We start from the raw sequence: 23,458 nt of genomic DNA on the forward strand, positions 1-23,458 counted from the left end.
CACAGTAATCTCAGTTTTAGGCACAGATAGTGATAGATAAATAGGAAAGTGATCAGAAAGATCAGTGAAAACAAGACCAGAAGAGAACTTCAGATTAGGAGAATGAGAAGTGGAAATATTATCTATTAAAGTGGCAGAATTTCTTGAAGGGTCAACACGAGAAGGAAAAAAAATACATCAAAAAGATGGTCACATTCATCATTTGATCCAACATTTAACATATTGCAATTAAAGTCTCCCAAAACACAAATTCGTTTTTTAGAGAAAGTCCCCACACCAGAAAGCTGATCAAGCAAATCACAGAACAGATGTGATGGAAAAGGAGGGGGCTTATAAAACAAACAAACAGTATCACATGCAAACTGGCTTTTCAGATCAATGACAAGAGAATAAACTGTCCTACTATTAGACACCACTGATGTAAACAAGGATTCAAGGTCAGATCTTCTACAAAATTCAATATTAGATTTTATAAACAAAGAAATACCCCCAGAACACTTTGTTACCATTCTAGGGACATGAATAGCCATATAACCATCCATATCATAAGCTGTAAAATTATCACTATCAGATAACCATGTTTCTGTCAAGCCTATGACATCAAAAGGGCAAGAATTATTAGACCACAAATACGATTTAAGACTGTCCCACTTATCTCTTATTCCACGCACATTCAAACAAAATACGCACATTACGCACATTCATATGGACCAGCAACCCCCCCCCCCTTTCGGAACTCAAAACTAAGTCTCTTATTTCGTTCACTTTAGAAAATTTCAAACAAAAGTTTTACAAACAAAGTTTTACTTTTGGCACAAATTTCACGGCAAGCAATTTTGCTTACAATTTCGCAATTATAGCAAGTTTTAAAACTTCCAATTTTGGTAGTCGAAAATAATACCTTTTTTAATGTTAGTTTTACAGAAAGCAATTTTGCTTACAATTTCGCAACAAGTTTTAAAACTTCCAATCTTAATAGTCGAAAATAATACCCTTTTTAATGTTAGTTTTACAGCAAGCAACTTTGCTTACAATTTCGCAAAGTTTTATAGCTTCTAATTTTGGTAGTCGAAAATAATACCTTTTTCTATGACAGTTTTACAACATGCAATTTTGGTTACAATTTCGTAATTACAGCTACCAATTTTAATAGTCGAAAATGATACAAAATGATACAAAATAATACTTTTGACAACCAAAACTGGATTCATATCGTGTTACAATATTTCTGAGGTCAATCTACCCAGTGCTTAATTTAGAAATCCGGGTTGATTCGGGATATATAAGGTGAACTAAAAGTTAGGAGTGTAATTCAGTTTGTTGGTAGACATACTTTGATGCACTTGATACTACTCTCAATTATTGGAGCCGTTTTACCTGGAGTTGTATATGAAGTAAGAAAATAAAATTATTGTCAATAATTGTGTTTGTCTTTGAATTAAGGTACAGGTACAGTTCCTATTGTCTATTGGTACGTTCCCAAGGGAATCTGCCCATTTCGGCAAACCTAAACGTCATGATGATGAATTCGTCTCCAAGGTTATAGAGACTGGTCAATAGAACCCTCCCAATCTATATCCATTACAAACAACTTAAACTATATACGAAATCAAGCAAACCTTATAAGCAATCAGTAAACTAAACAAGAAATACCAAACATAATAAGAAACCCCCCCCCCCGTAACATTTGGCACGGTCGTCAAAAAAGACACTAAAGGAACTGTATATGCCTAACAACATGACTACCTGCTACCCTAGACAAATATGATTATTCACAAATTATTTTTTGATTTTAAGTGCATTTAATTTTACATTATTTAAGTGCAGTATAATTTTATTTCTACTTATGTATTCTTTTGTGTGTACCCCATCTTAAAATAATTAGAATCTTAAGTAGTTAAATACAAATAAATCTTAAATGAAAACTAAAATTTTGTATACCGCATAACTTCAATAAAAAACTGAATTAAAATAACAAATATGGCTCAGGAACAAGACGAATTATTAAAAGCGCAACAAATTATTGCAACTTCGGTAGAAATTGCAAAATCATTACCTGATTATGAAGGGGATACAGATGTAGATCAATTCAACATCCACTTAGGACAATTTGTTGAAATGACAAAAATTGACTTAAATGCATTAAAAAACATGCTACTCCTAAGACTAAAAGGACAGGCTTTGACATTTTTGAAACAAATTGAAAATACCGTAGGAACTGAAACCACCTCAACAATTAACTCAATAAAGCTATTGCAACAGGCTTTTCAAAAGAGATTCATCGATACTAGTTCATTGAACAAACTAAAACATGGGTTAGTCACATTCGAACAGACCCAAAACGTAAGAGAATATTTAAATAAAATTAGAATCGCAACAGAAGCGCGATACGGTCCAGGTGAAGGGGAATTGTATGAAAAAATAATACTAAATGCATTTAAACAGGGACTCAACCCAAAACTATATCGTCTCTTAATTTCCAAAAAAATCGACGACTTAGAACTGGCAGTTCAGGAAATAGAGACCGCCGTAGAAATCGATTCCATAGTCCTGCAGCACCAAAAACTATCAATAAATGCGGTAGAAAGTAAAACAGCTGTAAAATCAAGAGATCCCTCTCCGCGATTTTTCTCCAGAGAATCATCGCCAAAACCACTTCGAAATCAAATTCGAACCACCACACCTCCAAGACAAGTACGCTTTGCCCCCAATAATCAAATGAGGACACAAGCCAATATAGAACCACTAAGGTGCTACTCCTGTAACCGGTTAGGTCACATCGCAAGAAATTGTTTTACAAACAATAATTATCGCCCAAATTTTAGGGGATCAAGCAACCATTTGTCCAGGGGGACAAACTATAATAGGTACGCCCCTAGAGACAATCGAGGGAACACCTTTTTAACAAGAGGTAATTATCCAACCCAAAATATCCAACGCAGTACGAATCAGTATCGCGGAGAGTATCGCGGAAGGTTAAACCAACCTAACAATGGTTGGAATAGAAATACCAGAGGTAACTTTACCAGCCGACGGAACCCATATATCAACTCAACTTCAATTAATGATCAAGAAAACCAAAATAGAACTAATGAAAACTCTACACCCGAAATCTGGGAACCCCAGGGAAACGAATCAAGCCCCCAAAATTCGTAGGACCAAAATTTGGTGGCAAAATAATATATAGGTCCCCACCAGTGATTATACCATTTTTAAGTGCAAATAATAATAATATGTTACCAGTATTTGAAAATTTTAATGCAGGAAATATTTATTTCTCAGCCCTTATAGATTCAGGAGCAACAGTAAATGTGATAAATACATCCGTATTTAACAAATTACCCAATTATATTAAACGACGAATGAGCAATATATGTCCCAATTTATCAAGTGTGACGGGACACGACCTGGATGTAAAAGGCACTGTGTACCTAACCTTGCGCAAAGATGACAGAAATTTCTATACTCGATTTATAGTTTGTAAAAATTTTCCATACGAAGCGATAATAGGTGCTAACTTTTTAAAAGCCAACAAAATATTATTAGATGTAGCAAATTCAAAGTTTATATATCCGACAAAAACCAAATCAGAAATAAATAATATACAAGCAAACAAGGTAAAGGAAAACTTAGGCAACATGAAGGAGTATAGAGAAAAACAAATTCAAGAAATTTCATATTTATGGAAAAAGCTAGCGAATATAGAAACTCCCAGAAAAAAATCAGAAGATAATATCCTAAACTCAATAAAAGAAAGTCATAACGAAAAATATTATGGATTCCTAGTGAGAAAAACTAAGATTCCCCCTAAATCAATGCAAAGGGTCCAAATATCTCAGATGTTAGAACCAGTTAATGATAAAAATGAAACTTGGGTAGCATCGCCGTCGGAAAATCTCCCAAAAAATATAGTTTGCGAAGAACAAATTATAAATTACGAAAAGGGTGAAGGTTATATTTGGGTAACGAACACCCACGAAAACGACCTAATTACCCTAAGTAAAGGTACATGTTTAGTAGAGATACAAATAGTATCGGAATCCGATATTAATAATTGGAAAAATTTGGAAAAGAACTTAGTGAATAATATTAACGTTCACGTTGACAAAGAATTTTCACTGACGCGATCTCAATTTCTTGAAAAATTCGAACTAAGTCACATAACCGATGTATCATTAAAACAAAAATTATGCGACTTATTATGGGAATATAAAGATGTCTTTTCGACATCTGAAGACGACATAGGACTTATCCCATTTTATGAACACGCAATACAAACCACGGGGCCGCCAGTTGCAAAACAACCATACAGAATTCCTTATAAGCATAAAGAATGGCTAATAAATAAAATACATGAACTTGAAAAAAATCAAATCATAAGGCCAAGCATAAGCCCATACTCTGCCCCCGTTATTCTAGTCCCGAAAAAGAATAATGATCTTAGACTAGTGGTAGATTATAGAGCTTTAAATAAACAGGTAGTAAGTGACAAATTTCCCCTACCTAGAATAGACGAAATTCTAGACTCAATATCAAATAAAAATAAAATATTTACTTCCCTAGATTTGACACAAGGTTATCATCAAGTAAAAATAAAAGCGGCCGATATTTTTAAAACAGCTTTTTCAACATCCGAATGTGGTTCTTATGAATACTTAAGAGTACCATTTGGACTAAAAACCAGTTCAAGTGCATTGTGTAGACCCCTCCTTCATTTACTAAGAGGCCTAAATAACATAATTCATTTTGTTGATGACGTCATAGCTATGGACAAAGACGCGGAGGACCATTTAGTGACCCTAGCGAAGGTATTTGAGAAATTTAGAGAAGGCAATTTAAAATGTAGACCTGAAAAAGTAAATCTTTTTCAAACTAAACTAAAATTTTTAGGAGTAGTTGTAACACAAGGACAAATTTCCCCAGACCCTGAAAAAATAGAATCTGTTAAAAATATAAAACCCCCTCAAACAATTAAACAATTACGAGGAATCTTAGGATTAATGAGCTACTTTCGAAAATTTATAAGAAATTACGCCCAAATAGCAAAACCTCTCACGGACCTCACTAGAGGGAACCCCCAAAAAATTACATGGTCTAAATTAGCTCAAAATTCATTAGATCATTTAAAAAAGGCTTTGACTTCAGAACCTATCTTATGTTTACCCGACTTCCAAACAGGACAATTCGTTGTTACTACGGATGCCTCAACCAAGGGAATTGGGGCGATTCTCTCCCAAATAATAAACGGGGAAGAAAAATTTATAGCATATGCTTCGCGTACTCTCACGCCTGGAGAAAGTAATTATTCTGCGACACAACTTGAATTATTATCGATTATTCACCATTTGGAAAAATTTAAACATTACTTGGTTGGACGAAAATTTAAACTACGTTCCGATCATAAAAGTCTTCAATACCTACAGACTTTCAAAAAACCGTCTGGAATCCTCGCGAGATGGATATTAAAAATTCAAGATTTAGATTATGAATTTGAACATCTTAAAGGAAAACAAAACGCCCCATGCGACTATCTTAGTAGGTTTCCAGATAATGCTCCCTTAGAAAAGGAAAATGAAGAAATTAACACGATAAAAGAAAAACATGCTCCGAAAAATAAAAATTTAAAAAGGCAGACCAATAATTTAGTAGAAGAAAAACACAAAGACAGCCCACTATCTTTAAATAATATAAAAATACATCAAAAGAAAGATAATATTTGTGCGGCTCTAATAGAATATTTCTTATATGATAGAGACCTACCCAATGAAATGAAATCCTTTAAAAAAGAAATTGATAATTATTATTACGATTTAGATGAACAAATACTATGTAAAATAATGACCGATAACAATAAGAGAAATCAAACGACCATTATACCAGTGTTACCCCAAATTTTGGAAAAACCCGCTTTTGAATTTTTTCATTCTGACGTAGGAGGTCACTTAGGAATAGAGAAGACCTTCCATAGGTTAAAACAATACTTTTTCGTTGCTTCAGCCTTAACAAAGTTAAAAAATTACGTTAATAGTTGTGAAACATGTAATTTAAGAAAAAATCCTCAAGTCTACCCTAACCCAGGGACAGGAAGAACTCCTACGGCCCGGTTCCCCTTCGATATAGTTTCTTTTGATTTATATGGTACTAGTGGAGGACTACCCACGTCTAATGAAGGACACACCTGTGTACTATCAGTGATTGATCACTTTTCTGGTTTCACTTTTGCTAAACCATTAAAAAATCAAAGCGCCTATACAACGTCGAAAGCTCTCGCTAAAATATTCCCTAATTTCGGTATTCCTAATACAGTATTAAGCGATAACGGCCCTAATTTCGTAGCGAAAGTAACTAAGGATTTAATGTCTTTTCTTCAAATAAGTAAATTGGTATCGACCCCCTATCACCCCCAGGCCAACGGGAAGATCGAGAACAGGCACAAACTTTTCTCTAATATTTTAAGCATTTATACGAAAGAAAATCGCAGAGATTGGCATAATGCCTTACCTTATTTAACAAATGTAATTAATACCGCTTACTCCCAGGTCATCCATGATAACCCGTTCTACATATTATTCGGACGAGACTTTAGAATCCCTTATAAGGAAATTATAGAATCGAGACAATATTATAATGATTCTCAAGATTATAAGCAAGAATTTATCAATAGAATGAGAAAAACTTACAAACTTGTAAAACAAGAAATAGAAAAATCAAAAAGACAACAAGAGGCCAAAAATATTCCAAATGTTAAAGGAGAAATCAATTTTCAAGTAGGAGATTGTGTTTATTTAAAAAATGAAACCAAATTGGAAGGCAAGAAGCTTTCTAACAGGTACGCTGGCCCCTATAGAATAATTAAGAAATATGATAATGACGTTACATTCAAACTATTAAAACCACAAACGGGGAAAACTTATAAAGCCCATGTTAGTCGTATAAAAAGGGCAAAATTCACAGAAACATGGACCCCTCAACCTTCAACATCAAATACCTCGGAGGACGAAAATGAACCACCTCGCTCTAGACTATGTGAACTTAAACCTTTTAATTTCAAACAAGGATATTTTGAAAACAGTAGTGACGAAGAAAAATTTAATGAATTTCTAACCATGACAAATATGGTTACCCCCCCAAAATGTACCCCCGTTACGCGGAGACGGAGGAATAGTGATTCATTTTCCAGTGAAGAATCAGAAGAATTGGACTATACGATTTCTCCAAAGTCACAATTCTTTCCAGATAAAATTTCAACCCCTTACCCCCCAAAACGTTTCCCCGACAATTTGGTGAAACCTATTTCACCAATAGACAGACCTTTATCGTTACACGATGAATTAAATAAGGCTATACAGACACCTGGGGACATGGAGTCACAAAGGGACAAACAGCCCCAAAAACAAACATTAAGAGAAGCAATGGATATCATTAATTACCCAATTAAGACTAGACAGAGTACATTTTATACTAATCCAGTTACTGATGAGCAACAATATCACGATATAACCGTCTCAAAGGCAAAACCAAAGGACTGGGTATCTTGGAAGGAAACCTTAATGCAAACAATTCCTCACCCTCCAGAGGACATGGCTTTCAAGCAGTGGAGGCACCCCAAGAAAACATTTGAATCTTCCCAAAGCTCCCAAGAATCGTTCAATTCTCCCGAGCCCAGAGATCAACAGGACGAGTCAATCAGTAAACCCTCTACTTCACGAGGAGAAGAAATTTACGAAGGTCAGGCTGGATCAACACCTAAATCTCAAACCTCTACTTCAAGAGAACCAGATACTAAATCTACAACTAGTTCCTCAGATACCGAGAGTGAATCAGGCACAAATGAGCCCAAAGATGTGGAAGGAACAAGACCACAAAGTGCAACTGCCCAGGCTAAAAAGGCACAAATTGAAGGTCAAAAATTTCTTAAAAAACAATATAAAAAGTTTGACTTGATATCGCTAGCGAAGCCAAAGAAAAAAACCGAGTCTACCGAAGAAAAGGTAACAACAAGATCAGGCCGAGTTGTCAAAAAACCAGATAAATTAGATTATTAATAAAAGAAAAATAAAAATCTATCAGTCCGGGATAAAATAAAGAAGAAAAAAAATAAGCCTTATGCTTATGATATAAAATTCTAAATGTTTGCGCCTAAAACTAGAACTGCCCCGTCGACTAAACGTTTCGCCAGGTAAGTAAACGAAACTCTTCTTAATTCCAAATATATTACTTTCTCCAATAATATAACCCATCGCTTTGTTAATAAATCTTACCAAAAGTAGAACTTAACTGGAACAAAACGATTAATATTGCCATAGCTTACGCGTACCAGTCAAAAGATTTAGGTTTAAAAACTAAATTGCAATCGAGACTACAAGTTCTTAATTGCCATTTTCTTATTACAAATTGATCCGATAAACTAACGTTTGCAGCTAGAACCACATAACGCTAGATGGGTTGGCGAAACCGCTCCTAATGCTTAACTATTATTTCGAAAAATAAATATTTTCTGTACCCTTGATAATCTCCAAATCCCCAGAAGTTTAAAGAAATATTTAATATACACGTAAAACAATACCAGAATAACGACCGGGAAGAGTTGATTTGATTTTTTCTGAGGGGTAACTCAATGTATTTTTGATAGCGTCGGGTTATGACTCAGAGAAAGTTGACTTAATTTTTTTTTGCTTTTGCTCCTCGCCAAGAGACCACTCCGAATAAAATCCATAAATAAAAAAAAAAGGTACTTTTCAGAAAAGTTTAATAAACTCCGATTGAAGAATTGGTTCATCAAAAAGGACTCAGTATTGTGATTAAGTCACAAAACAATTTTAATTAACAAGAATTTGTTACTATAGCCCACCGCAATAATAATTCCGTAACGCAAGAGCTTATTAACACAACGATAACTAACACCTGCCCTATAGGAATCGCTGTCACTTTGTATACCATAGAAACTAAAATATTGCAAAACAGCTTGTGGAGATAACCATCAAATAATAGTAAATAAAAACTCATTAGTAGCCTTAACAAAAATATTATTACAAATAGTTAATAACAACAAGCGTCTTCGTAAACTGTAGTCGTAGCCAAACTTGTGCTAATTTACCTTGCAATTGTATAATTATCATACTCCTTTCAGGCATATTCTTGGTTCGCCTCCCTACTATTAAATAGATTTAGTGGCTTCGAATAAATTAACTTGTAACTAAAAAACGACATTAATATAGCTAACTTGTAACATCTAACAGGCATTCAGACTTGGCATCGAATCTACTTCATCCTCCCGGCAGTATCAAGATTGCACTTAAATATTTTTTTTAATATTATTTTCTTATCTCTTTTCTCCGTGAATATGGCAAAGGGAATTATAGATACGGAATTTATTTCAATTATTCATGCCAAGGAAAATATAATATATTCGGCCGCTATGCTAGTCCAAGATGAAAATGGTAAAGAAATATACGCAGAAAGTTGGTACCTAAATTACGATTTGACAAAATTTAAACCCCACACGTATAAATTTGGGTTAAAATTAGCTAATACCCCAAAATATCGACCCGCAAGGGGAGAAGTAAAAATCAAATACTCAAACAAAAAACAAAAAGGGACTAACTTGACAAGTTTACAGTTAAAAATAAGAAAACTACAGAAAAAATTTAATATCTGCTACTGGTTTTGCAAGGGGCCGACACAAACTGACCTTCTTCTAATTGATAAATGTAAAAACCCAAAAATATGTTATAAAATCGAAGAAAACGAAAATTGTTCCAAATACGAAGGAGTTCATCACCCATTAGAAGAAATCCGGCATTACGCCAAATTTTTATACGACCCGAATATACGAGAATATGCCGTTAAAGGGGATAAAATCTTCTTAAGACGAAAAAAATCTAAACAATCTAAAAAAGACGCTTACAAAAACAACTTGCCTACCAAAAATTTTAAAATTCTAAAGTACCAATAATATTTTTTAGATCTGTAACCAGAGGGAACCAAATCAGGTAAAAATTCACTCAACTAACAGCCTTTACTAACCGGAGGAAATGTCGTATAATAGAACCTTAGAAAATGTTCTAAGACCCCTAGAACCCATCATAAACCAAATACCCTCAAGACAAGACTTTTGGCTTCCAAACAAAACCCAAAGTCTACCAGATCTTTCAAAAATAAACCATGAAACGAACGAAAAAATCTTAGAATCAGCAGTAAAAAACGCAGTAAAAAATTTGCGTTACGACTTACTTCGTTCCTTACTGCACGTTCCAATTATACCTAGCGATAGTTTGATAATTGAAATAATGGTCATATTACTAATAAGTACTTTTTCGCCAGAAGTAATGAGAAAAGACTACGGATACAGGCACAGGTTCGCCCTATACAATTTTACAGTACTTCTTTGCTCAATCCCCAAAAAGAAATATCCATTAATCGCGTCCCTAATATGTGAAAATTTTTGGTTAACACCACTTGAAGAAGAAAATTTCGAGCTACCTTGGCCTTCAAAGTTCTTAGAAATGCTAATGGAAGTAGATTATAGGCTATTTAACAAAGATCTACTCCTTAAAATCTACAAAAATAACAATGTAAATTATTACTGGATTAATAACTCTATTCATCACTTATATCTAGGACAATACGAGCTATTAAAACGCTTAATTACTAAGTTTTATACAATAGACGAAAACATTGGGTCAAAACTAGTAAAAGGAAAGGATATTCTAATATATGAAAAAATAATAAATTGCATAAGCCCGCTATGTTTTCATAAACAACTGATTTTCAAAAGAGTTTGTATTACTCCAAATAACCCCAGTTTAAAGGAATTGTGCAGAAAAAACATACGCTTTATGATGAAAAAAACCGACATTCACTATACGTTAACTAACCTAGCACTCCCTGAAACCCTAAAACGGTATTTACTACACATAGAAGATATTCGTGGAAATAACAACCAAGAATATCGATTGACTTTTATGACTCCACACCTGTTAAAATCTGAAATAAATCAATTTTCGAGCCAAGGGCCAATAATAAATATTTCAAATGACCATGAACTAGATTGTTCAAATTTTATTTAACTAATATCACTTTTAAACAGTAAAATAACGATAAATTAGTTTCTTTTACTCGTTTCTTTCCTTCTAATGTGCAGAAATAAAAATCGTCTCCTATGATTTTACTATTCTATTTCCGAGTTGGAATATTCCAAGGCATAATGATACAAAGGCTATGATACAAAATGTATTACTTTTCGACACATTGTGCGTTGGAAGTTCAGACGAATTGGATTAGAGTACCAACCTAAAAACATTAAGTTAATGTAACTTAATTTTTTTTAGAAACCGGGCGATATCTGCCAAGAAAGTCAAGGAAAATGAGTAACCAACCACCAAATTATTTTTTCGCAATGCAAGTCAAAAGCGCGCAAATAAAAAGAAAGGCCTCAGAGGTACAAAACTACATGATTAATATAGACCCTAGTTTATCGCAAGCCCTTATTCAACACAGTACCTTTCATGTTACACTAATGGTCATCCACCTAAAAAATAATAGTGAAATCGAATTAACAAAAAATGCTTTCGCGAAGGCAATATCTGCCTTTCAACAGGAACTCAGTGAGAATCAAATAATACTCGACTTCCAAGGCGTCGGAGAATTTTCAGAACAAATTTTGTATGCCCAGTTAAATAATGAGACAGAATTTAAAGCACGCTTAAGTCCTCTTTTAGAAAGAATTACTAAAGAAATCAGTAAAACCGGAATACAACTCGCAGACCAGGAATGTTGGAAACTTCATTTGACGTTAGTAAATCTCAGAAAAGTCGCGAGGCTAAGAAGGATGGCAAAAAAACTACCACCATCAATAACGTCTATTTTTAAAAACATGATATTTGGATTCGAAACCGCGAAAAGCATTCAGTTCTGTTCCATGAATAGTCCAAAAAACGAAGAAAATTATTACCAAATATTATCCGAAATCAAATTCAACAAAGAAACCAACTAAAGAAATCTGGAAGAAATGAGAACGAGAATATATAATAGATAATACAATTAACAGGTAATATATCATTGCTATAAACTTAATAACCCTTTACGCCACTAACGGCAAAGCAACTAACCTATGTATGCCTTTTATCAAAAATAAAAATTTTCTTTTACAAATATAAAAATAAGCATCTCACAAACCAAATATGTCTGTGAATAAGACTAACACACTTAAGATATATAAGCCTTATAAAAAAAAAAAAAATAAAGGACAGCAACAAAAAAAAAAAAAAAATAAAAAATAAAAAAAAAAAAAAAAAAAAACCTAGGGTATCTTTTAAATTAAACTCCTTTTTGTATTATGTATAAAAATTCTTATCCTTTTAAAATAATTATATTTACAAAATCAACTTAAAGCTCAATCCATTTTTATCACCAAACAGTCACAAAAAAAAAAATCTTACCAAATTTTAGCTTCGTCTTGCAAAAAAAAAAAAAAAAAATGCCGATTCTATTATAGTATAAATCCTAAAATCTTAGAGTATGAACAACTCAATCTGCGCGTACTAGCATTGAAAACAAAACATATTTTGTAACCTGGCAAAATTACAGATCTCTGAAAGGCAAAATTGCCAGTTACGTGTGAAAGTGAAATTCGCAAATAGACGTTTTATCTAATAGACTCGTGACATATAAAAAATACAATATATGCATTGTATAATAAATAACCCTTAAGGTACGTCTAATAACGTAAGAATAATTTTTACAACCAAGAAATGAACTTGCATTATAACACCCTACAAGCGTTTTTCGCATAACAAAAGTGTAATTGCATTTAAAAGATTTGTAGCAGTTTTAAAGGAATTTAAAAAAAAAAAAAAAAAAAAAAAAACCGCCTAGCGGATCTCAGAAGTCAAGAAAAGTTACCACCCATCTTTTGAATTAACCAATTACAATGAAGCTTCTCCTGAGGCATTTAAAGAAGTAACCAATCACAGCGATACATCTCAGTGGTAGGTTAAAAGTTTTATTTGAAACTAAATTATTTTGTCAAATAAATCGTTTACATTTAAGAAAATAAAATAATAAAAAAAAAATATAGTCACTTTATATTCATTAAATAAAAAAAAAAAAAAAAAAAAAAACATTAAATTTACCTAAGAATCCAAATAACGCTTAAAAAATTAACTATTTCAAGACATCGTATATATATAATATATATGTCCAAAGAATGGTTACGATGCGCTGAGTCCTTCCAACATAAATAAATTAACACCATAATATTTCCAGATCATCAACTGAATACCAAGCCAAACAGGTAACCTTAAACTTATATACTGCTTAATAATAATACTAACCAGGAAAATGCCGAGACAAAGAACCTTAAGTAATACCGACAACCTAGAACCCGACCAAGACCTGATGTTTGCGAGACCAGAATTTTGGATTTCAAATAAAACCCTAAGTTTACCAAACCTATCAGTAATAAACTACGAACTACGGGAAATAATCTTCGAATCCGCAATAACTAATGCAATAAGGAACCTGGAATATAATACCTTATATTCATTATTGAAAGTTCCCGTTATTTTTAACGAGGATCTCCTAATACACGGAATAATCATCCTATTATACGGATCATTTTCACTGGAAATATTGAGCAAAGATTACGATTATAGGCACAAGAATGCTGCATACACCTTCGCAGCCCTACTCCGAGCGATGCCCCCCGTTGCGTATCCTTTAATAGCATCTTTAATACGCGAAAATTTTTGGCACATAGAACAAGAATCAGGTTTCAAAATAATATGGCCCTTAAAGTTTCTGGACTTACTACTAAATGTGAATTACAAAATTGTGGAAGATGAAAATATATTGTTGGGAATATATGAGCACTATTTGAGATACAGTACTAATTTTGACCCAATAATTGTAAAAAATTCAATCCATTATATTTATGATGAACAGTATATGGAGTTAATAAATGTAACGAGAAAATTCTACATGAATGATGAAAATTTTGGATCAAAAATTTTGCCAGAGAAAGACATCATTGTGTATGAGAAATTCCTAGACACAGATAGCCCACTATGCTTTCGTAAGGAATTGACTTATAAAATAATTCACACGACCTCAGATGAACTCAGTCTAAAAGATATATGCAGGAAGAAAATACGGCAAATATTAAGAAAAACGGACATTAATTATTCCATGCAAAGCCTCTATATTCCCACTTTCCTAAAGAAATACATAATGTACATGGAAAACGGCGCTGGAATGAACGAAAAGGACTTCCAGTTAACATTTAAAACCCCCTACCTTTTAAAGTCACAGTGCAATTTACTGGCCAATAGTGGGCCAATTTTAAGAATAACAGAAAATTATGAACTAGACGGTCCCTTTTTACCCTTTACCACCCTTATTTTTTCCTCCCCTCTTATGTAACTTTTCTAATTTGTAGACAAGGAAGAACCGTGTAAAATAAATGAAAAATTTGGTTGGCAGAAAATAGAAACCAATACCTTAATAAATACGTCATAGCGATTCTAGGAGAAACCAGCACCAAGGTAACCGCCAATTATTCGTTACCATCTATGGTAATACTGCTAATAATATACTGCTTAATAATAATACCAATTAACACCAAAAATAATTAGTAAAACGAAAACAAATCGGTACTAAGTCACAAAAAAGGGAAGGATTGTAAAAAAAAAAAGAAAAAAAAAAAAAAAAATGAATCTAACGGAAATTAGAAAGTGGGAAACTCCAAGATGTAGTCAAATGCCAAAAGAAAACCAAAAAACTCAATCTTTAGATTTTTCAATTATGTCATATAATGTACTAGCTCAAGGATATATCGAAACAATGCCGTACTTGTACCATAATTGTAACGAAGAAAATTTAAAATGGCCAGATAGGAAAAAAAGACTTTTTAACCAATTCAAAATGTCAAATGCAGATAATGTATGCTTACAGGAAGTGGATGCTGACTACTATTATAATACCTACTTATCGTATTTTCAATCTCAGGAGTATGACGGAGTGTTTAAACAAAAAACCCAAGAAAAGATTGATGGGTGTGCCACCTTTTTTAAAAAATATAAATTTAGTCTAAAAGAAAATCATTCCTTAGAAATGCTAAAGAATGGAATAGATTTACTTAATCGAGATAACATTGCACTTATTTCTATTCTCACCCCATTTAAGAACCCGGATAAACAGATATGCATTGTAAACACACATTTGTTATACAATCACAAAAGAGAAGATGTGCGTTTAGCCCAACTCCAAGTACTTCTAGCAGAAATTAACCGCGTTGTTTGCAAAATAACTAACGACCCTCCAGTTATCCTTTGTGGTGATTTGAATTTCACCCCTTCAAGCAAATTGTACTCTTTTTTAAGCCAAGGAAGGCTTAAGTATGAACATCTAGATATAAAAAAATTAACTAACTGTGGTTCACAAAAAATTGGGAAAACCTTCCTCCCAAAGGAGCTTTATATTTCTGATTCTTGTCAATACTTACAAGAACTAAAACGTGATAACTGCATTGAAGAAGAATTTTTTTCATCCGGTACATTAACGCATAAATTTGCCTTTAAAAGTGTTTATAATTCAGATGAATTTCCAAAAGTTCGTTTGAATTCGATTTGTCACAACTTAGTTGACTATATTCTCTACAGTAATATTGACGAAAAATTCAACAAACATGAGAAACAAGAATTAATACTATTAGAAAGACTTCGTCTCCCAACATACAAGGACTGCTTAAAAATAGGACCATTACCGAATAATCAAAATGGATCAGACCATTATTATCTTGAAGCAAGATTTCGTTGGAATTGCGTATAAATAATAATATACTTTGTAAAAAAAAAAAAAAAAAAAAATTTTTTTTTAATAAAAGACCCTATAAAAATAAATTAATTTAAATTCTAATTTAATATAATACTATTTCTAGATAAGCCACAACTTATTCCCACAATAACAGGTAAATTGTTATATTCTGCTTAATTAATAAAACTAACAAAATGCCTATAAAAAAAACACGAAGTAACCCTAATCTAAAAAAATATGAAACACAATATAACCTCCTAGAACAAAAACCTAGTACTACCTATTATAGTTTACCCGATTTATACAGGTTTAACTATGAATTAAACGAAGCAACGTGGAACAGCTTAATTATTGATGCAGTAAAGAATCTAAATTATAAATTTTTAAGAACACCAATCATATTTAAAAACCGTTTAATCAGGGATATAATGAACATAATGTTAAACTGTCAATTTTCAGAAGAAGTAGTTAAGGAGGGTTATGAATATATAAGAAAATTCTCATCGATAACATTTAAAACAATACTTGACAAAATTACCAAGAAGAATCACCCCCTAATAGAAGAACTAATTATCGAACATCTAGATATTTTTTGTGATGTAAATAACTTCACAATTATCTGGCCCTTACATTTCATATTAATAATAGTAGAAAAAGACTTAGAATCATATATTAAATCAAACTGGATTATCTCAGTTTATAACAAATATGTTAACATTACAGAAAATGAACCCTTAAAGGTTCATTGTCCCGTTTTACGTAGAGAAGATTACGATGCGTTAAAGAAACTAACGGCACGTTTTTACCAAAATGAACAATACTTATGGTCAGAAATTTTTCCAGGAACAGACATCATCGTATCGGAAACTATAGTAGAAGGTGTCAATCCCTCTTTTGGTTATAAATTATTAAAATATAAAATAAATTACAATACAACTAATCAAACAAGTCTAAAAGGACTATGCAGAAATAAAATACGAACAATTATGCAAAAATTTAACATTAACCATACGTTAGAAAATTTTAAAATACCAAAATGTCTTGTTGATTATCTTATGTATATTAATATAAAAAATAGCGACCATATACTAGAAGTAAATTTTAGGACCCGTGAATCTTTAAAAACAGAATTTAAAGAAATTGATGAAAAAGGGCCTATCTTTAATGTAAATTATAAATAATATGTAGAAAAAACAAATTATTTATTTCCTTGGAGAAGAAAAAATTAATTTACCTTAGACGGTTTGTGTTATGTACTAACAATATTAACACCTAATATGGGTGGAAGTGGTAAAGGAAAAAAAAAAAAAAAAAAAAAAAAAAAAAAAAAATTATTTATGCTAATCACTGAAATAACTCTTCTAGAAATAATGAAGTTGATAACAATATTGATGACCCTGTACGTCCATTCCAACACACAAGATATTATAAAACATGGAGTGATTTTCAAGCATGAGAACTCACTTCTGACCAGTAACAACGCGTGGAAAATATTTATGAAACTAGACCCTAAGCCATTCGAAACTTTATTCCAACAAGTAATACGGCTAGAGAAGAACACCTATGACTTAAGGGAATCAATTTTTCAATTTCTAAAATCAGACAAGGGACTGCAAGCAAGCAAAAGCAACCACAAAGAAAAGAAAGATATACCTTCCAAGAAAGATATACCTCCCCTTACCTATCCATCTCCCACCTATCCCAAAGTCAAAATAAAGAAAGTAATTGATGATTTTGATGCAAAACTGGCCGAAATCGATAAAGCTATAGGACTCGGAAAGGCCATAGATAATAGAAAAAAAAGGTCAATTAACGAAAACCAAAACTCGGATATCGATAAAGAGACCCAAAATACAATCGAGCCAATAAAGACCCAACTTAGACAAAGAAAATTTTACGATGGACAATATGCATTATTGAACGAATTACCCACTGTATGGAATTTCTTCAAAGAACTATGGAATGGACCAAAACAAGTTAACGGGGCTAAAAACAGACCAATTCAAGACAAAATAAATTTATCTGAAATAAAACCAACGAAGGTTGAAACGAGAGATATAACCAGTATTTCCTCGTACACACAGCAAACCGCCACAATTGAAACCCAAACAACAAGCATTGTATCTAACCTTGCAACAAGAACGAACAAAATACCAGACATAATAAGAGGTATAGAAAACATCGAAGTGGGGTCAAATTCCACTAATGGTACCAGCAAACCGAAATACAAGTTTAAATGTCAATACTTTTGTAGAATAATAAACGCTACAACGGAAGCTGCCAAATCAAACACAACCTCCCTTATTCCACATACCGAAGAAAGCACGAAAGGATTAATGGAAATCCCCAAAAGCACCTCAAAAAAATACGAAACGACTACTTTCTGGAAATACGATACTCAGAACGAGGAAACAACGGCAGAAACTGATTTTACTCCAACAACAATCGAAACTGAACATACCCCAATAACAGAAGTGGAAGAAACATTCCCCTCGTCAAACCCCACGACAACTGACCCACAACCAATAGAATTAGACACTTCGATATCAGAAATTACTACAACAATTGTCCCTAGTGTACTAGTACCAAGTAGGAATGATAAAATTTTAATAACAGTAAGGCAACCCTATCGGTCAACTAGTTTAATTTGGACGTCAAGCAAAAAAGGCAGAATACAAGTTAGATGGCAAATCCCATTTGTCTACACCGATTATAGTAGAACAGAATGCATGGAAGGGGACAAAAAATGCCAAGATGAAAACCACTGGAGAGAATGCTGGACTATAGATGGTAAAAAAACTTGCGCACGTCTAGCTATGGCTGACGAACCAGCGAAGACTGAATTAGAACCCCTCCCGGAATTAACCATGGAAAATGCTCATAAAATATCAACCCATCAGGCCTTCCTCATATTATATAGACAAAGGTTGGAAGCGTTATTTGAACTATTTAATACAGAAATACAAAAACTTAAACAAAGCACAACGCGTATATTTGAAGTATTTTTCCGTAGGAGTAAATATAAAAGGTCAACAAGTTTAATCCCAATAGTAGGGGAGCTTGCATCTCGATTATTCGGTTTGTCAACCGAAGAAGATTTGAATATATTGAGAGATAATGTTAAAAGGCTCAATACAGCCATGAATACAACACTCCATGTACAAAAAATACAAGCAAGTATAGCAAACTATCAAAAAGACAAAATTGAAGCCATTTCCAAAAAAAATCTCAAGAACGGTCAGCACAATGAATTATTTGAAAAATGAAGTAGACAGAGTAATCTCCGATTCTAGCTTAACAATGGTATCACTAGACATTGTTATTATGTCTTTGTTGAACTTGGCTACTGATGTCAGTAAATTTGAATTTGCATTATTTGAGTTAACAGGAGGAGCACTTTCTTACGACTTAGTAGATCCCTCGGACCTCAAGAACATCCTAAGTGAAATAAAAACTCACTTAACATTTGGTCTCCACTTACCGGTAGAACCAGAAGTAGCTAACTTATTTTTATATTATACCAAGCTAAGGGTGCATATCACCGAAATAAATGAACAACTGTTTGCTGTCGTAACGATCCCATTAATTAACCAACAGTCCATATTTGATCTATACAAAATATCTACTTTTCCAATTAATATTAAAGAGACCAATTCCTTCATGAGCATTACGCCTGAAGCAGAATATATGCTAATTGATCAAGACAGAAGGAAATATACACTCGCCAATTCACAGGATTTAAAAGAATGCGTTTCTTTTAAAAACTTAGTCTGCCAACTAACGCTACCTATATATAATGTAAAAATCGGATCTTGCATATTAGATCTCTTCCTAAAGGAATCCCAACAACAAGATATTCCCAACTCATGTGATGCTTTAGTAGGAAGCACAAAGAGAGAAATCTTCATTAATTTACGAAATGACTTATGGCTTTTTACAGTACCTAGAAAGACAGTGGGAACTCTATCATGCTATAACAATACAGAAAAAATTGACCCCAGTTATCGAACCGAAATATTATTACAGGACGTTGGAACAATAACAATAAAACAAGGTTGCCGACTCGTGACAAAAGAAACAACTGTACAAACACCTTTGATCACAACTAGCACGAACGTTGTGAGCCCAAAAATAATAAATTTCCAAGGAATAAATTTGTCTTTTACGATACCAAACATGAACAACGAAGAATCAAAAATATCAATTTGGCCCAAAATAGAAAAAATTAAGGGTACTATGCAACTAGCAAAAATAAAAGAGGCATTAGACCTACAAATACCGTTGTTCACGACAGAAGACCAAAGACTAAAGTACGTAGAAAGTCAATATGGACTATTCTCGCCAAATTCCTGGTACAATATAATAATAACCATATTTTTGGTATTTCTTATATCTCTAACAATAAGAGCGCTACTCACAGTAAATTATGGAAAGCTCTTGAGACGAAAAACGATAAAAAACGATGAAATTGATGCTCAGGAAATGCATCAACTAAACCCTACAGCCCCGGATGATATTTAAGCCATAATAAAGGGAGGTTATAACAGTATGGGAAAATCGAGGTCTTTTCCCATATATTCATATAGCCAGTCCCTGCTTTAATAAATATTGTTGGTGTATTGCAGCTAGAAGGCTAAGATACGATTTAATTGTATTACTTTTTGGCGGAAATACATCAGTAATATAAATATTTGGCAGAAAATTTTTATGTAAGATCTAGACCTCTGACAAGTTTAATCACTTGTCCCTTCTGAATGTAAACAAGAGAATGGAGGTTGTCTCTTGTAATTCTCGATATTGTGTTACTAAACTAAATATTCCTAACGCATGGCAGTAGAAAGGCTATGACGCTAGAAATAGACGTTTCTTTTCTACAAAGTCTTGCGTTGGGAGTATAAAGAACTAGAAATATACAAAAAAAAAACCTCCAAATTAATCTTGTGCTTAATCAACGCCTTTCAACAGTGTTACTTGTTTAATCACATAATCATATGCCTATCATATAAATGTCACAATATCAATGTTAATCATAACCATCGTTTTTACAATTATATAATGTTGTTACTATTATATTTAATAACCATATGATTCTGCCTGGAAATTTTTTCATTACAGAAATTGGCAATTGACCGACACTACATAATGGTCGAAAACTGGAAAACACCTATCATGATTCGTCAACCGCCAAGGAATGCCCGAAAACACATGATTCAACCAAAAAGCTATCACCCACATAACACCTCAGAGAACGCCATCTACCATACTGCAATCAATTTCATCTTTTAATGGGACATCGCGAAATAGAGAAGGCGTAACATCCAGCCAAAATACAACCACAGCATATCCGCGAAGGCACCATAGATGGTAACGAAACACAACACGAAGACCCGATATCAACAACATCAGACCCAGTGAAGATTTAAATCAGAAAATTCTAATCTTATAAACTTTGGAATCAACCACAAAGTAAGATTTTAAGAACTACCTCAGTCCAATAACGCTTAAAATGCAGAAGGGAGCAGGAAAGGAATGGAAGAACCGTAGTACCAGGCGTACATTTGTACTTAAACTCCTAGGGGATAGGTATTCCTAGTCTTGCACTTCCCATTTTGAAAAAGCGTTATAGAAAGACTGACTGTACGGATGCAAAATTTTTAAGAAACAAAAAAAAAACAAAAAAACTTAAGGGTGATAAACTAAAGAAATGACATTATATTAATTCAATCAGTGGATAGGGCAAGGACACGAGAATTGTGATTGGTGTATAATATTCCAAAAATAGTAAATGGTGAACAATTAAAGTGCCAAGTAGTGAGTAGTTGGAACTTAATTAAAGTGCAAATGGAAATACTATTTATGTAACGTTGTATAACCAGGTATTCACGTATAAACCTTATTCATGTAAAGTGATGCATTAATATAATTCAAGTGTAAGGTGTAGGTTCAATACCAGGTGTAGGTATATACGTTTTCTTATATATAATCATTTTTGTGGTGAAAGAATTAAAAAAAAAAAATAAAAAGAATATTTTGACAATGAAAAAAATGTATGAATGATAAAATTTAAGGACAGGGAACGTTCTGATTGACGAGGACGTCAATCTACAGCGGGATAGGGGATATGTAACATATGGACCAGCAACCCCCCCCCTTTCGGAACTCAAAACTAAGTCTCTTATTTCGTTCACTTTAGAAAATTTCAAACAAAAGTTTTACAAACAAAGTTTTACTTTTGGCACAAATTTCACGGCAAGCAATTTTGCTTACAATTTCGCAATTATAGCAAGTTTTAAAACTTCCAATTTTGGTAGTCGAAAATAATACCTTTTTTAATGTTAGTTTTACAGCAAGCAATTTTGCTTACAATTTCGCAACAAGTTTTAAAACTTCCAATCTTAATAGTCGAAAATAATACCCTTTTTAATGTTAATTTTACAGCAAGCAACTTTGCTTACAATTTCGCAAAGTTTTATAGCTCCCAATTTTGGTAGTCGAAAATAATACCTTTTTTTATGACAGTTTTACAACATGCAATTTTGGTTACAATTTCGTAATTACAGCTACCAATTTTAATAGTCGAAAATGATACAAAATGATACAAAATAATACTTTTGACAACCAAAACTGGATTCATATCGTGTTACAATATTTCTGAGGTCAATCTACCCAGTGCTTAATTTAGAAATCCGGGTTGATTCCAGATATATAAGGTGAACTAAAAGTTAGGAGTGTAATTCAGTTCGTTGGTAGACATACTTTGATGCACTTGATACTACTCTCAATTATTGGAGCCGTTTTACCTGGAGTTGTATATGAAGTAAGAAAATAAAATTATTGTCAATAATTGTGTTTGTCTTTGAATTAAGGTACAGGTACAGTTCCTATTGTCTATTGGTACGTTCCCAAGGGAATCTGCCCATTTCGGCAAACCTAAACGTCATGATGATGAATTCGTCTCCAAGGTTATAGAGACTGGTCAATAGAACCCTCCCAATCTATATCCATTACAAACAACTTAAACTATGTACGAAATCAAGCAAACCTTATAAGCAATCAGTAAACTAAACAAGAAATACCAAACATAATAAGAAACCCCCCCCCCGTAACAGAGTGAGGGCAAAATGTTATCACAATAATCAATGGTACTGTGATAATTGCAGCAAGAACTAACCATAGATTCAAGGAGAGGGTCAAAAGTGTGTGCCTCTTGTCTACCAGCACTACGTGGTTGATCAAATATAACTGAATTAAGAATAGATGAATTCAAAAGAAAGGAGAAATCACCCATATATACTACACATGACAAATGTATACAACAACTTTACAAATGAACACAATATCCATACAAGCAGGCTGAAGTAAGAGAGGGTGGATTGAAAGGTAAGACATATAGGCAACAATAGAGAAAACAACTGCAAGAACAAAGACAATAATAAACTACTAGGTTCAAAGGGAATAAAAATAATAAACAACATTATGCAAACATAAGAAAAACTATTAAATCATAAATAAATTTACAAAACAGAGCTGAAAAAAGAGAAATGATTTATTTCACTCCTGGGAGGGGCTTTGATGGACTTGGATGAGCTGTAGTTAACTGGTAGAGAGTATCAACTTGAGATGCCTCTTTGACAGTAATCACTTT

General features: G+C 33.0%; 2 protein-coding genes across 2 annotated transcripts; both read left to right on the plus strand.

The window, feature by feature from the left end:
- The first annotated feature begins 736 nt into the window (after positions 1-736).
- LOC136024790 (uncharacterized) lies at positions 737-21,839 on the plus strand. The gene is made up of 2 exons (XM_065700251.1): positions 737-1,394; positions 15,938-21,839. The coding sequence occupies exon 2, from the start codon at positions 17,091-17,093 to the stop codon at positions 19,077-19,079; it is 1,989 nt and encodes a 662-aa protein (XP_065556323.1). The 5' UTR covers positions 737-1,394; positions 15,938-17,090; the 3' UTR covers positions 19,080-21,839.
- On the plus strand, positions 14,710-15,828 carry LOC136024700 (protein angel homolog 2-like). Its single transcript, XM_065700117.1, has one exon. The coding sequence runs from the start codon at positions 14,710-14,712 to the stop codon at positions 15,826-15,828; it is 1,119 nt and encodes a 372-aa protein (XP_065556189.1).
- Positions 21,840-23,458: the final 1,619 nt, after the last annotated feature.

Source organism: Artemia franciscana, chromosome 3 (genome assembly GCF_032884065.1).
Source record: "Artemia franciscana chromosome 3, ASM3288406v1, whole genome shotgun sequence".
Taxonomy (NCBI): domain Eukaryota; kingdom Metazoa; phylum Arthropoda; class Branchiopoda; order Anostraca; family Artemiidae; genus Artemia; species Artemia franciscana.

Bases quoted from the DNA above. Each gene is read 5' to 3' on its own strand.
- LOC136024700 (XM_065700117.1), top strand. From the start codon at position 14,710: ATGAATCTAACGGAAATTAGAAAGTGGGAAACTCCAAGATGTAGTCAA.
- LOC136024790 (XM_065700251.1), top strand. From the start codon at position 17,091: ATGGGTGGAAGTGGTAAAGGAAAAAAAAAAAAAAAAAAAAAAAAAAAA.